General features: G+C 33.9%; 1 protein-coding gene across 2 annotated transcripts in view; it reads left to right on the plus strand.

Annotated features, from left to right (window-relative positions):
• Positions 1-16,103, plus strand: part of LOC142977301 (dopamine D2-like receptor) — a 226,195-nt gene that overhangs the window by 164,384 nt on the left and 45,708 nt on the right. For both annotated transcript variants that reach the window (XM_076121118.1, XM_076121119.1), the window contains exon 4: positions 12,483-13,026. In XM_076121118.1, the coding sequence (XP_075977233.1) occupies positions 12,622-13,026 (405 nt within the window). In that variant the 5' untranslated portion in view covers positions 12,483-12,621. The remainder of the gene's footprint in view (positions 1-12,482; positions 13,027-16,103) is intronic.

The raw sequence follows: 16,103 nt of genomic DNA on the forward strand, positions 1-16,103 counted from the left end.
ATTAATTAATTTGTCACGTCTGGAAGTAATTTTAAACATTCAACTTACATTTGGAAGCCGACACAGCAGTAAGAACAGTTTTCCAAAACATTTTAAATCTTTACTTCTACCAACCACAGCTACTTACTCGTCAGTTAAGGTGAAAACGGCTTGGCATTCAATTTAACATCCGTTCCGCACCGGAGCAGCAACGATAGCCGCTCCTCAGAGAATATTACGTTACTTGATATTCCGGCTTATATTTAGAAAGACAAAAGACTGCACAATTCTTTAGACTAGAGTTTGATTTAGAGATAGAAAAGACTCTTGTCTTTAGAGCAAGTCGTGTAAAACTGAATATAACTATAGCCAGATTAGAAAATTCGTTTTTGTATAACCATCTTCGATTATAAATAGTGTATACAGCATCTACTTACGGGCTTGAAGACAGGCCCTGATAGATTTGATGATGAGTCACCCTGATTATGTATAAAAGACACATAATCTTTCAAGATTAAAAAAAAATAACCTGGTAGTAGTCGGTCAGACATGATAGGGTGAAAATAATGATGAGAAGTATAGAAAATGAAAAAAGAGAAAAGAAGCGAGTAAGTGAGGGGAAGATATAGGAACATAAAGAAATACAGAAATTGAAAATGGTTAATTATATTATTATTATTTATTGACAACTGTATGTCTTTATCATTGACTATCATAAGTGTCAATTCGACCTAAGTAAATGAATAAATGATTTAATTTTGATTTTGAACTTTATTCATCAGTTTTACAGTCCATATCTGCAATATTATTACACTTACCAGTACTCTCTCTGCTGTAATCGAAAATTCTCACGAAACTTAATCCCTATTAAGACAAACGACTAGCACTAGACAGCAGTAGTGGACAATAAGGAAGAACAATATATTATCAATATAGGAGCCATTCATCAATACGAGAGCCCAGTCGACAGGCACAATCATGTTCGTACTACAATTGTACGGACTGTCGGAGACAAAATACATTGCGATGATTGTACTTCTTAAACTTTTCAACAGCAGCTCGATTCTCTAAGACTATCGACTAACAACAACCGGCTAGCTATCGAGAAATGTTGTATAAAAACCTGATCAGCGCCGCCAGCGCGCGTCCCCGGAACTATTTTGGCAGTACATTTTAAATGTCAAACTTTATATATCCGGCAGAACCGGCTATAGTTGAAGTTATGATATGAATCCATTCGTAACATGGTGTCAAGGCTAAAAGTTTCTAACTACGATTGCTCACACTGAGGCTATCACGTTTCTCAGTTGACAACTATTTCAAAGCTTACATGCTGTATATAGTTATGTCCCTTAGAATATGTATTAATTATATTCTTGTCTTATTTTGAACACGTCAAAACAGCAAAATACTGAATAGTGGCCATCATACATTCCTAATACTAAGTGTCGAGACTAGCTTAGGCTGTAACTAACTAAAATTGCTCAGCTCTGAGTAATAATTGAGTACATCCCGCCGACAACAGTGTCAATGAGACTGTTTGTCTGTTTTTGATTATTCTTAACATCTACAGAACGTGCCCGAAAAAACAATAGCTTTATTATTTGTTATTGTAGAGGTAGAGGAGCTCGTGGATGAGTAAAACAACCGCCGCGGCGCCGCGCGGATCCATCTCTGAGGTTAAGAAACGCTTGCCGAGGTTGATTTATGGATGGGTGACCATTTTATACATATCGTGTTCGTTAACAATAGTCAGAAGCTTGAAAGTCTGACAACCTGTCTTACCGAAGGGTATCGTCTTATATTCCAGGGAACTGGGTTGTGGAGGTCAGCACTGATATTCAGCTGCATCCGGTGAGACTGGAAGCCGACTCCAACATAGCTTGGAAGAAAGGCTAAGCTTGATTGAGAGGCAATCAATAACGTTCACTTGTTAGCCGACTCTAATATACAAAAACCTGAATTGCACGCACACAAACTTGACCCACAAACGTCTTATTAGATGAACCTTGAATTCCTGCTTCCTCCAAATTACTAGTAACTTAAACTTGAACTAGCTCCTAGCCTAAAACATAAATAACACGCACTCCATAGAATGTAATTAGGCACATTCTAGTCGAGGAGACAGATACGTGGTTCGCAGTTATTTAGGAGACTCGATTAACTAAACTAATAGAACTATGCCACTATTTGTAGTAGCCATTTTGGTGATAAACTTTGGGAGCAATTGATTGATTCATAGGAAAATTGTTCCGAAATAGTTATATGTCAAGTTTTTAAACAATTTTAGAAAAATAAATTGTCTCCGTGGTACAGTGGTCACAGTTGCCACGCCATTGCGTCGGGAAGTCGTAGCCCGTAGGTTTGATTCCTTCGCGAAATATTTTTTTTTGCGATCTACAACTATTTTTTTCGGGTGTGGTTGTACTTTGTCTCCATTGTTTCTAAAAGTCCTCGCGACACAAGAGCATTATTCTTTTTTTTTTTTTTTAAAGAGAAGATTCTCCAATTATCTGTATGTTATTTCCATGTTGGCTACCTGTTGACTTTTTATTGGGTGGACCAATTTTTTGTTTGTGACCCCAAAACTTTATATTGAGCTGATCATTTTTAATCATTCCATTGTATTTGAATGTTTTTGCTTTCCCCTAAGTCAATTTTAATTTAGTCCAGATTTTAACTTGTAACCTTATCTTCATTGATGATGGTCATTTCACTTTTAACTCGGTTTTTGTTATCAAATATTGGGTAAAACAACTACCATTTCTATATCATTAGTCAAGGTAGGTGTTAGCTAGTTTTCGCGTGTTCAGCAAATGTAATTACACGTACAGAATGACAAATTGTTCTTGTAAATGTAGATCTCATTTGTTATACAAACTAAATTCTTTTGTTGATTTTGTATTTCCTGTTAAGTAGAATGTTAGAATTCTTTTGTGTATTATTTATGTTCCTTACGTACATTGCTTATTATACGCATATGAAATAAAAAGCTACAGATTCGTAAGCTTTTGTCTTATTTAAAGTTTTCAAACTCATAATATTAGTTGCTAAAGAGACTGATGATTCTTCGTAGAGGTAGAACATGACCACAACAAAAGAAAATGTCTAAACTGGCATACACATTTATTCATTGGTCAATTTGAAGTCAAATTATTGAATATAATTATATAAAACCTAAGAGTTGTTTTATGAGTTGCTGCTTAAATAAAAGTGATCGGAACGGTGTTTTTAAAGCCCCGAGATAAAATACAGTAATAAGATCTGCTATAAAAGATATTTCTATATTTACGAAGCATAATGCATGCTTCCTTCATCTACTTACGCGAGATACAAGCTAGAAGGTTTTTAATTAAGTTTACCTTTAGTTAATACAAACACTTGCTTAAGTAAAGTGCACGTTAGCTTACAGTTCATATAAATGTTGTATGTTTTTACAGAATAGTCTTTTTATATAGAGTAGTGATAACCGAGTTGTATATCTTTACCATTTATGCAATGCAATGCAATGTGGTCTAGCATTCGATATGCTAGACTACTTGTATAAACGGCAACCAAGGCAACACTAACTAATATACACATCAATTGCTTATCAAAATTATGTGTGTATTAGAAATAATAATTACACTCGTTTTTAAAGTTTAGTAAATCATAAAGATGATGATACCTTGACTGCCTAAAAATTTTCATAAAAAAAGAAGCAGGATGATTTTTAAAGGATACAGAGTATGGTCACTACCTTTGACCAGAGGGGTTTGCCCGAGGTCATCACTGTCATTCAAGACGGAGAACTTTTCTTAGCAGAGTGACACTAGTATATAGTTTGGTAAATTTTAAGTATTAACAATGTTCAAACTACATCGAATACTTAGCTAAAACCATACAGATTTTATACCTAAGTAGCAGAATATATCTACATAGAGACAGTCTAAAAAACAGCCAATTTATTCAGTTAGCACTTCTGTACCTACCCATACCTCTTGATGTTCCATTAACAGTGTCTTCGAGCATCTAATTCAATTCAACGCGAGATACCGACAGCCGTCGTCCTTTTTCTACGGCACTCATTACGTATTAAATATGCAGAACCACGTATAAGAAACGTGGGATTTTGTGAAGGAAGTGTATGGAAATTTGAAGAAAATGTGAAGGAATAATGTAGTGATGTGGTGGATTTTGTTTTAATGAATAGAAGATTAAATTGCGGTTCTTTTGGTGGTTGAATTTTGGATGTAAGATTTGTGATACGTGAGTTATTGTATAGTTTGTATTAAGGATTTTTTTTAAGGTGAATAATGTCTGCGTTGCGGAGAAATTTGCGATCTTCTAGCATTTACATTTACAACAAAACATCTTTAGAGCAATTTATTTACGATATGGTACATCAAAAAAACATTGTCATTTAACTATTATTATTATGATCGGGCACTGATTTCAGTTTCCATATTACATTTGTGTTTTATATTACATATTATTTGTGTGATGTACATATTCAACTACCATTAGATGTTATGTCAGTGAAGAGTTAAGTTAAGATGATCACCCCGTTGTTACCATTTGATTATACGCTAGGTTGAGAGTGATGGGAAGTAGTAGATTCAATTCCCACACGGGACCAATATTTGTCGGTTCTTCGTTAAGCTAAGACAACAAGGACTAATTCTTATAGCCTCTTAGGTAGCCCAGCTATAAGAATTAGTCCTTGTAATACAGTCATTCGATAAGGTAGTCTGGACATCAGCACCGATTAACCAGAATTGTGGGTGATTCATTGTGAGTACTGTCACCTAGTGCTCAACAATAGGCAGACTAGCGTCCCTTTAGTCACTTGAAGCGACTAGTATAATGAATATTGATTATAGTTTATTGAGCGTGTAAGGTTAAGTGGGAGACCCGGAAACTACTAGAACTGTCAAGGAAGACTCAGATTGTGATTCATTCTGATTCTTTAGATTGTACAGTCTTTGAGTTCCTGGTATTGTCTAGTTAAGACTTGATTTCGAAGAAACTAGTTTACATCTATACTAATATTATAAAACTGAAGAGTTTGTTTGTTTGAACGCGCTAATCTCAGGAACTACTGGTCCGATTTGAAAAATTCTTTCAGTGTTGGATAGCCCATTTTTCCAGGAAGGCTGTAGGCTATATATCACCACGCTACTACTAATAGGAGCTGAGTAACAGTAAAAAAAATACAAAAACGTGGAAAATTTTGACGATTATCTCTTATGTGACGCAAGCGAAGTTGCGCGAGTCAGCTAGTTGAAAAATAATTTCATTAGTCTGTTTTTCCTTATGCACATTTTTACAAATGGATATTTTTGGTATTTTTTGTCATTCGAAATGCTTCTAATAAATTAGTTCCTCCAGCACCTACTGATCAGTTTGCCTATAGCTAGCCAGCTGTGGATGTAACAAAATTTCTATTATCGACACCCGACTAGCTGGCGAAGAATTTTGTACGAAAATATATTTATGTGGTAGTTTTAGATGTCATACTACAGACTGTAGAAAATCGCGCCATGTATCCCGGTTTCATATAAAATATTTCGATCGCTAGCTTATTGTTCCCGTTTCATGTAAAGTATGCCGATCATTAGCTATGTATATGTCGATAGTGGTAGAAAATAGCACTACGGGCTTGAAAATATACTTTTAAAAAAATACCCATAGAATAATTAATGAATCGTTCAATCTATCCACTACATTTTCATCACCCACCGTTCACTAACTAGAATCATAATAATGAATATTGCTGCAGCTTCCTGTAGCTACATCCTGTGTTGTCCCCCGGAACCGCCTGCGATAACTTGCGGTTTGTATGCATTAAATATATCATCCGTTTACCTTATCTTGATTTATTGCCGATGAAATTATTTACTCATATTTTTGGTTATTGTTAATTTTAATGTAGTATTATTGTTTATTGAAATCAGAGATTAACTTATTGCTATGTATTATTGAGATCGATGGACAACATGGCAAATCAATCGACCTGTGATTTTAGCATATTTTGAAAGAACTATATTTTGCAAATAGCCAAATACAGTCGAAAGTTTTGGAACGCAAAGTTGGTCAGCCCGTAGTAGACTTTAATTGAAATAGAAAATACGTGATTTTGTGTATATGGTCCAATCTTAACATTATCTAAAAAAAATACCACCAAAAAATAAAAAGGACACCTATTTATTACTTTAATTTTCAATATATGCACGACTGTCATATCTCTACCTAACCCTTCAAAATTAACAAGCATAATATACTCCACTTCTCAAAAACAATGGCCAAACAAAAAAGCAGAAAATATATACCCTTAAATAAAAATGAAACCTACCCGTGCCTACATCAGTGTCAATCACTTGCAAAAAGTTTATTTTTGTATACATTGTACATAATGTTTGACCTTTTGTTTTAAACAAGAACGGAAGTGACCTTTGAAATGTCAAATTGTTCTTGATTGACCTTTGATTCGTTTATTTTATTACATAAGGACTGTTAATTAATCATTTGTTGTGTTATTAATATTATAATAATTATTAAGATTATTGGTCCGTTTTCATAAAAAGTTTAGTCTAGATAAAAGAGCTTAGATATATGGTTTCTTCTTTTTTGGTACAGTCAGCTCCAAAAGTAGCTGATCATACTAAATCTTTTGAAACCCTATATACTGAAGTATGAACATTATTCCATGGAAAAAACATTTGCCATTGATTGATATGTTTAATTCTAACTTATTCTACCCGATTTTAATCAGTTATTTATTAAAGTTACGTAACACAGAGGTTTTGAAAATGAAGTGGTTGAGCTACTTTTGGAGCTGACTGTATGTTTGGCATTCGCAGGAACTATTTTGGCAGTATATTTTTAATGTACAATTTTCGGTACTAAAAAATGAACAACAACAGGGCTATCCCTTTTATTTCCGTTAAATCCAATACAAAGAAAATTTGAAAAGGCTGACAACAGAATTCCCGTAAAAAAGGTTATCAAAGGGGATCATGTCTGGATATAATATTTTCAGGAACTACGGACAATTAAAACATGTTTGTTTAAAGCTAGGTTCACACTCGCGCGCTGGCCTTTTAATTAACACAATTATTTTTAAGTTTTTACAAAGAAGTCAGGAATGAGACCCTTGCCCAGCAGTGGGACAGTAATGGTTTAGGAAAAAAGTTTTTAATATTTTATCTTTAATTTATTGAGATAAATGACATAATACAACAATAATTACTTGAAAATATTAATAGTGGTAGAAGCAAATATGAAGATTATTTTGATAAAAGAACAAGACAGATATAGGACTCAAAGAAACAGGTTAATCATAAGTAATGTACAATACTAAACCCATATGATAACAATCAGAAGACTTATTCTATCAAATTGCAGCCTTAAAACTTCTTCATAAGGCTAGAAAGATAATTGCAAGATGCATACGTCAAAAGGCGTGCAACAAAAGACTCAAGTTCTATTCAAAATTGGGACACAAAGAAGACAAAAGGACGATTGTGTCCACATCTTAAATCGTGGCAAGTTCTTTCATAGCTCATGATTTTCTCAAAGTTAATTTTCAAAGCGATATCAAGAGAATCTCGGAAGAAATGTGAAGTTTGGACGATAAAGACTTATCGCAGTTTTAAAGTAAAATGTTTAGATTGTTCTGACGTTTTAGTCAAATTTAGATTAGAGTTTTTTTGAGCTGTATTTTTTATGTTTTTCTAGTTTTCCGAGGGGCTCTTGAGGTCAATGATAGAGCTAGTTTTTGTCTAAACAGACGCTTAACCTGGATTTATCTATGAGTTAGTTTAGAAAATTCGTCTTTGCGGGCTGTGAGGGTAATGCTATAATATACCTACATAATAACATTTTTATTCGTAACTATTCCCGTTTACTCTTACGTGGTAATATTTGGTTGTTAAAAGAGTCAACATATATTTGCCAATAACATACCTAATTGTACTTGTAGTCACTCACTTAGTCTACCGTAATTAACCGGTACCACATCTAAAAAAATTCTTCACCAGCCTTGCTTTCCCACGTAACTCCTTTCGCAGTCATTATTAGGTCAAGGTCACAATCAAATATCAAATATAAATGTTATACAAAATAAACAATAAGCATCCAATTTCTATTCAAAATCAAAGCGAGGTAAGGACGTGTACATATTGGCCGTATTTTCCGCGCGTGTGCACTCGCTTTTCCGCGCTTTGTTCGCTGAAGATACGCGTCAGTTGCTACGATTGTAGATGCGTTTTAAAAGCTTTAATTTACTGACATATTTTACGTTTTACCAATGTTACGTTATCAAATTTTAATGTTATTATTATCAAATGAAAGCAATGAATCATTTGCATTCCTACTCATATCACGAATGCGAAGCCTGCTTAACTAAAATATTGTAGCTTTTAACGATTAAACCACAAAATAATCGAGACTTTGCATAGCAATGGTTTAAAGCTCTCTCATAAGCTATTTTTAGTTCAGTAACAGATCTGTTACAACCCGCACTTGGCCAGCATGGTGGACTTAAGGCCTAACCCCTCTCTTATTACAGAAAGATACCCTTGCTCAGCAAAAGGGACATTAGTCACTACTAATGTCCCATTTGCATGGTTAAATAAATTTAATCAGTGGATTCTCTAAACTAATATTCTTAATTATTTCTAAACTAATAATGGAAACTCTAAAATATTATATTTTACTCAAAATATTTGGGAGAAAAGCCACACAAGTCAGCTTTAAGACGTTCAAGAAAAAAAAGGCTACGTACACTACCGGTCTACAAACTTCTTAAACTTCGAAGAAACAATATAACAAATAGGAATACGCGCCGTTATTTCTCTCACATACATTATTTATTCGATAACGTTTGCACAGTAGAGCAAGCGCCATGAAACTGCTTTATTTGAATACCAAAGCCGATGTTTTAGTCCAAATAAAATGTATTTTTATTTTGGTTAAAGAAATGAAAATAAATTGTAAATGTAAAACTATGTCCGCAGCTTATGAATTTAAAGCAGCGGTTTAATTGGGTTTGATCAATGAGATATATAGATACCTAAACTATAATACGCAAAAAATAGTTTTAAGTATGTAGACCACAAAATACTGCTAGAAATCCTGTTACCATCTTCAGGTTACGTCGGTAAGTCGGTAACAACCTTTCGGTCACAAGTCGATGCCCCAATAATTTAATGCAATTTTTACTATCATGACAACTTTAATAGTCGTATATTTTTAGTCAATTAACACATTTATATCTAATTTCACCATAAATTCTTTGAATGTCACTCTGCCTATTGATCAAAGCCACATGAAAACTGGTTGTATGTGTTTAAGTTTACCGCAACCAGGCAGACTTTTAGAACTTTTTACTGTTAATAATTATGTAGAGATAAAAATGCCAATATTCTTGGTGCAGTTAAAAATCCATTAGATATTTCCTACCAAAGCTTCTTCCTTAAAGTATGTAATTATTCATTCATGTTTTTTTCCTGTTTAGCAAAACTTTCTGCTAAGTAGTAAGTTGCTGAACTCACGATGTTGCTAAAAGCTTGATAGTTCTTTTTATTATTGTTTTGTATTTAGTAGATATCTTTTGAATATTCTTTGTTTATGGTTAACTTCCGGTTTTCGTAAGACTGACTTTAGAGTGAATACCGATTATATTTAATATTCTCAATATTTGGTGTGTTTAAGTTACGCCTCCCATGCAAGGGTTCAAACCCGAGGCAACACACCAATGACTTTTCGAAGCTATGTGTGCATTAAAAATAATTACCACTTGTTCTAACAGTAAAGGAAAACGTCGTGATGCAACCTTGCATGTCTGAGAGTTCTTTAGAACAGTTTTTGGAGGTATGAAAAGTCCTTAAACCTCACTTGGTCAACGTGTTGATCTCAAGGCTTAACCCCTCCCTTATTCTAAGGAGGAAATTCTTGCCCAGCAGTAGGACATTATTGGGTTAAATTTTATATTTGATTAACTCTGAGTTGTCTGGTTGAAGTTATTGCTTCTAACTTTACTATAGACGGTTGTGTTTTACGTGTACGTTTAGTCTTTCACATGGACTTGTAATAAACGCAAAATAATCTGTTGTTCAAAAACTAGTCTTATTTCGCGAATGCCAAAATTATACCTTACCAAAAAATCACGAACAACTCAAATATATTCCAGAAAACCAAGTCTAAAAATAACACATTCCAAGTTCATTCCATCACAATTACAGACACGAGGCGACATCTTACCCATTTTTACAAAAACAAATATTAATAATAATCTTGCTTCCATTGAAATAATATAACATTACTCTAACGTATTTGTGACACTCAATCTTATTTATTGATGACATCGTGCCGGCTTTGTTACCTGATTCAATCAAATCAAGGAAATCCTTTTTTGTATCGGAAAAATACAATTTGGTTTAGGAAATTACTTGGGAATAAATTGAATAATGTGTTTATAATATATTCACACATTCTTGTTCCAATAAGAAGAGTTGTAAATAAATAGGTTTTCTGCATCGTTTTGTTTCTAGTTTTCAAGTAAAAAACTTCGTAGTTTTAACAGACTAAAATTGACTAATAGAACAACATTTCAGTACCATTTTTTTTGTTATTGAATTTAAAAAAGCACCTCCCGCACTGAGAATTGCTTTTGTGTCGCAGGACTTTTACAAACATACAAACAACGAACACAATGTACCACCAAGTCCGGATCCACTATTTGTGGATCGCATAAATATTTCATAGAAGTGGGAATCGAACCCACGACCTCTCGATGCCCTAATAATTGCGTGGTAGCCTTAACCACTGCGCCAAGGAGAACGCAAATGTAGCTATCTGGACATTACTGCACCCCTACGTCTGCCGCGGCTCTAGCAAATAAATCGAACCCTAGCTTCCCGACAGCGTTTGAATTCTTAAGGTCCACGCGTTTTCTGTGTCTGTTGGTCAAACCTAAAAGGAAAGTAGTCGTATCTGCATCGAGGTGTTAACAATTTCATCAGTTAAAAAGCAGAGATGAAAAAAAAACATATTTACATAATATTTAGGGCAATAATTATTTCAAGTTCATGTCGTACCACATAATAATATGTTAGAAGTAGCAATCAGCCGGGCCATAACCTCAAGGTGTTGATATAATCCCAAAATTACATACAACACTAATTGTGCCTATATTTAGTAGTAACACTACTGTTTTGAGGACTATACACATTAGAGAATTACTTGTACTGTCTTGCGAATGTTCAATGTACGAAAATATACCCAAAACGCAGTTGAATTCGAACAACCATGGGATTTCATCGAAAAATATAGTTCAGCGCACGGGAAAACGCTTGAAAATTATTTTTTGGACTCCAAAACATACAATTTGATGGCACTTATCGCGATTAGAACGAACTGTACGAGCTCTACATAGCTTAAGTTGAATTAACTGGTAACACGTTAGTCATAGTCCAGGAATTGAAGTGGTCGCCAGGGCCAAAATAAATCTTACAAGTTATCATGAGTCATAGTATACGCGCCTCATGCCCGGTTTCTCAGGCACATTGAGCGGTAGTTTATCTATCAAACTGATTTTTATTATGATGGGGGTCAGTGATCTTATTAAATTTCTTTAGCAGCAGCAGAAATAACCCAGTTGGTGTTCGGTAGCAATACTTCCTTTGATTTCCATGTGAATATAATATGTATAAGGATTATCTAACGAGCATATACCTTAACATTCGCGTGTAAAGCAACAATAAACCGTACGCGTTTATTCACGAGAGCTCACCACAATATGTGCAGCCCACAGTACTTAAATGTAACGTAATTACGTATTTATAGCTACGTTTCTTACGTTTCTTGTGCTATGGGGAATATCAGATGAACTCACAAGGGTTGTGTAGGTTAAAGTGTGGGTTAGTTGATTTGACTTGCTTTATAATTGTGCTTTATATTTACATATATAATTATTTATGCGTATTAACACGCCTGATAAACTGAAAGGTAAAAGCAGTGGTGAGAATACTGCTCTCATGTAATAATAATAATCTCATGGCGGTGAGGCTATTGCTCTGTACCGGACACCCAAACGACAGACTACTATTGAAAAATATATTATTTATATATTATATTAATAAATGAAAAAAGACAAATAGCCTCAAACCGGAAATCGAACCTCGTGATCAGCAGCCGTATCCACTACTGCTACAACAAAGATAGGCATTTACCTATTATCTTTAAATAAATGCCCAGATTTCATCTTCATCGTACCTTTTCGACTTAATTAATTAAGCCACTCGAGATAAAATAATATAATTTATTCCATAAATCGTCCCATCACTTCGACATAGGATATTACATTTCAATAATTGATTTTCTCATTAATATCCCTCTTTTCATCGAAATTGAACCTTTTATCGGAAATCCATACATATGCAAAGAGCTAAAGCATTAATAAAACCCTTTGGAATTCTCATTAACCTATCGAATTTAACGAAAACCAATCTTTGTTTCAGGTATCGACAATGACGATGAAAACGAGTCACAACACTATCGACAAAAGATAATTTAAGCAAGAATTATGAAAGAATACAAAACAAAGAAACTAAAATAAGAACACACCGAAAACAATGACTCAATAGTCAATTAGTAAACATGAATCAAGAAAAACAGTTATCAGAAAATATGACGGTAGCGAAACTGTGCACAGGCAACTGTCAAAATTTATCGACAACTTTTGACATCAAACCACCGGATCCCAACACTACGTGGTACCAACATTACATCGAGAATAATTCAGATTTGAATATTTTCAACGAGACTTTTAGTGATGCGAACTGTACTTTTAAAAATGGAACATGTAGTGATGTGGATTATAATTTGTGGGCGTTATCGTTATTGGTGTTTCCGTTATTGACGTTATTTGGTAACGTGTTAGTTATTTTAAGTGTATCTAGAGAAAGGAGTTTGCAGACTGCTACGAACTATTTTATTGTCAGTTTGGCTGTTGCTGATTTACTGGTTGCTGTGGTTGTGATGCCGTTTGGAGTATATTATTTGGTGAGTACTTTTAGTAAGCTTTTAAAACACATACATATTAGTTTTCTAAACATAAAAGAAAGTATATTTTGCTATAAAATCAGCGGCACCGAATAGGTTACAAAACAATGGCTCATAAAATGGCCTATAAAACAATGATACCATTAAACAAGTGGTTACCGTGGGTTCGATTCTAACCTAAAATTATCTGATTGAATTATCTGATCGTCACATTTTCATTTGTTTCTTCATATTCCTATGGTCATAATTATAATATATTTTCAATGTAAATCTCACAGTTCCATAAAATGTTAAAAAAATTCTTCTTACCGAAGAATTCGGGATTTGATTCCCAAGTGAAGTCGAATTGTATTTCTTTAATAAAATCTTAATAGGTACCCAGAGTACTGTTTAACTCTTAAATAAGACTTTCTTTATTGAGGTCAATAGACTAGCAAATCCTTGCTTCTACTTAATCCTTATGGAATAAACAAACCAAATATAAAACTAAATTAAACTTTTAATTAGTCTTTTTTATTTAATTCTTAACTTAACAAAACATATTATTTTCATTATCCATTTTAATCGCATTCACAAGGTGACGGTTAAACAAATGTTATTTTTAATTAAAAATACCAACAGTAATTGTGTTTGAAAAAAGTAATCGAAACAATAAATATCAACTTATACATTTAGAAAATGTAAATATTGCCTAATTAAAAAGTCTTACGATTGTTAATCTGAGACTCTTATTTAAATGCAAGAAGCGTAGTCTATAATTGTATCGATTTTTACACCTCCGTACGCAGGCTCCTGATTATATTTTGCATGGTCAGCAGCGCGATTCTCTACAACAGATATTACCGAGTGTAGAAAATTTTACATTAGATAGGTATACTTACACTGAAAAATTGGTTGCTAGTGCACCCGCTAAAAGATTTTCAAATTGGCGTGCGGTTAGCAATATAAGCTTCGGCAGTTATCCCGCCGCACGCTGCCCAAGCGGTCGTGTGGACACACGTGATGGTCTAGTGGGTATGCCTGCCCTTACGGCGGGAGAGTCCCACATAACCCTGCACTTCACCCACGATGTATGCATAAAACATTCCTCACGTTAAAAAAGAGAATTTTCAAACAGAATTTCTTACCAGCTAGCTATCGTAAATGTTGTATAGTAAACAGTTCAGCGCCTCTGGCGGGCGTAGTAGAAACTATTTTTACAGTACATTTTAAATGCGAACTCTCGGTACTCGATAGTAACGCCTGTAGAATCGCGTTACAGTTAAACATTTGCTTAACTAAAACTAATACTTAACGCTAATAAACGGAACATCCGTACTAACAGCTCATATGCTTCACTTACAACAACGTGAATCGTGTAAGATCGTGAGGAATTTCCATATTACTACAATATTCGATTATTCCTTGCTCTTCCGACACTGTTTGGTTCGATGTCGGAATGCGTAATGTTATGGATAAAGTAACAAATGTAAGGTTTTGTTACTAAGCAATTTAATTTTTTTATGCGCGTAGGTATTTACATTTCGGGGATCCGTCAGATTCATTTATATAGGAGACAATCTCATATAATCTACAATATAAAACGTATTTCTTATCGCCTATAAAGCGGTCACCTTACCAAAGCATTGCATAGTCCAAGTGACATTCCAAATTAACTCGTTTCTTAGCAAAAAAGAGGTAAAGAAGCCTAAAAATTCTTCAGCAACAGGTAAACATCTCTTTTTGAATTCTAATGAACATATAAACTTCTGTATATGAGTCGACAGTTACTATCCTAACGAGTGTAGCCATTCAATCAACATAATAGATACAAATGAACAAGAATTTATGGTAATGAACTGTTTATTCATTGTTTCTGTTCCTATCTCTGTAATTCTTCTATTTATGAATATAAATGAAGCCTGAGTTAATAAATATCTATAGACACATCTAATGTTTTCAGCAGCAATACAGAGTCATACTAAGCATTTAACGCCATTTTCTTTTTGTACGAAAAACTGAAGCGCGATTTTCTACCACTATCGAGAATCAGCTAACTATCAACAAATTTTGCACAACAAAACAGCGCTTCTGGCGGGCGTCATAGCAATATTTTTTGAAGTACCTATTTTTCATATCATATTTCATAATCATCAAGCGATAGAACCTACTTCTGAAAGTAGCACTTATAGCGTATGTACTACCTACACCGGAAAAGTTCCTAGTCTATTATTTGGATAAAACTTTGCTTGTACGGTTTTTTCTTATAGAATAAGCTTTTTAAAATTTTAAAAGATTTTTTTAAATACGTAACATTAAAAATGTTACGTTTTAAAAATATTTACGTATAGGTACAACCTTAACTTTTCGTAATACTAAAAAGTGCTCAAAAGAAAATTAAATATCTTTCTACCTCACTTCTACGAAGCACTAAGACAGAGCATTGAATATTAAACTTAGTTACACCGTCTGAGTACTCTGTACTTCCAAGAAATTGCGCCACAGCCACACGTGGAGACTACACGAGTCTTTGTTCAGGCATATTGCACATATGTGTAGTGTAAGGGCACATATTGCACCCAGTATATGTATGTATGTAGTACATAGTGTGTGGAACTCGAGGCTTTTATTAAAGGTTTGTAAAGCTCAAAGGATCTGGAATGATGTGTGCAGTAGAAAATTTATTTTAGTTAAATCAAAATTAGAGTCAACACATTTGTCAAAATTATATGAAATAAATATACGTGAATTTATTATATACGATATTCGTTTGCTCTTGTATAAAATTTTTCAGAGAAGCTTTAAAAAAATTGGGTATTAAGTCTAGTGAGGTGAGATTGAAACAACTGTTTATGAGTAAAATCTACTAAAGATACGCCAAAGATTTCATTTGATAGTCTCGGTCCCGAAGTTAAAGTTTGGTTGAGGCAGATTCATATTTTTCAACAGGCTTAAATATTAATACATGAACAGGCTTAAATATAAAATTAAATACATGGAAACTCGAGATACCGGGATAATTTTAAGCGGCTTTTCATCTCATTTAATTTTTCCTTCAGAAAAACTAAAATATATTCACAGCTAACCCTGAAATGTCG

Source organism: Anticarsia gemmatalis, chromosome 12 (genome assembly GCF_050436995.1).
Source record: "Anticarsia gemmatalis isolate Benzon Research Colony breed Stoneville strain chromosome 12, ilAntGemm2 primary, whole genome shotgun sequence".
Classification (NCBI taxonomy): Eukaryota; Metazoa; Arthropoda; class Insecta; order Lepidoptera; family Erebidae; genus Anticarsia; species Anticarsia gemmatalis.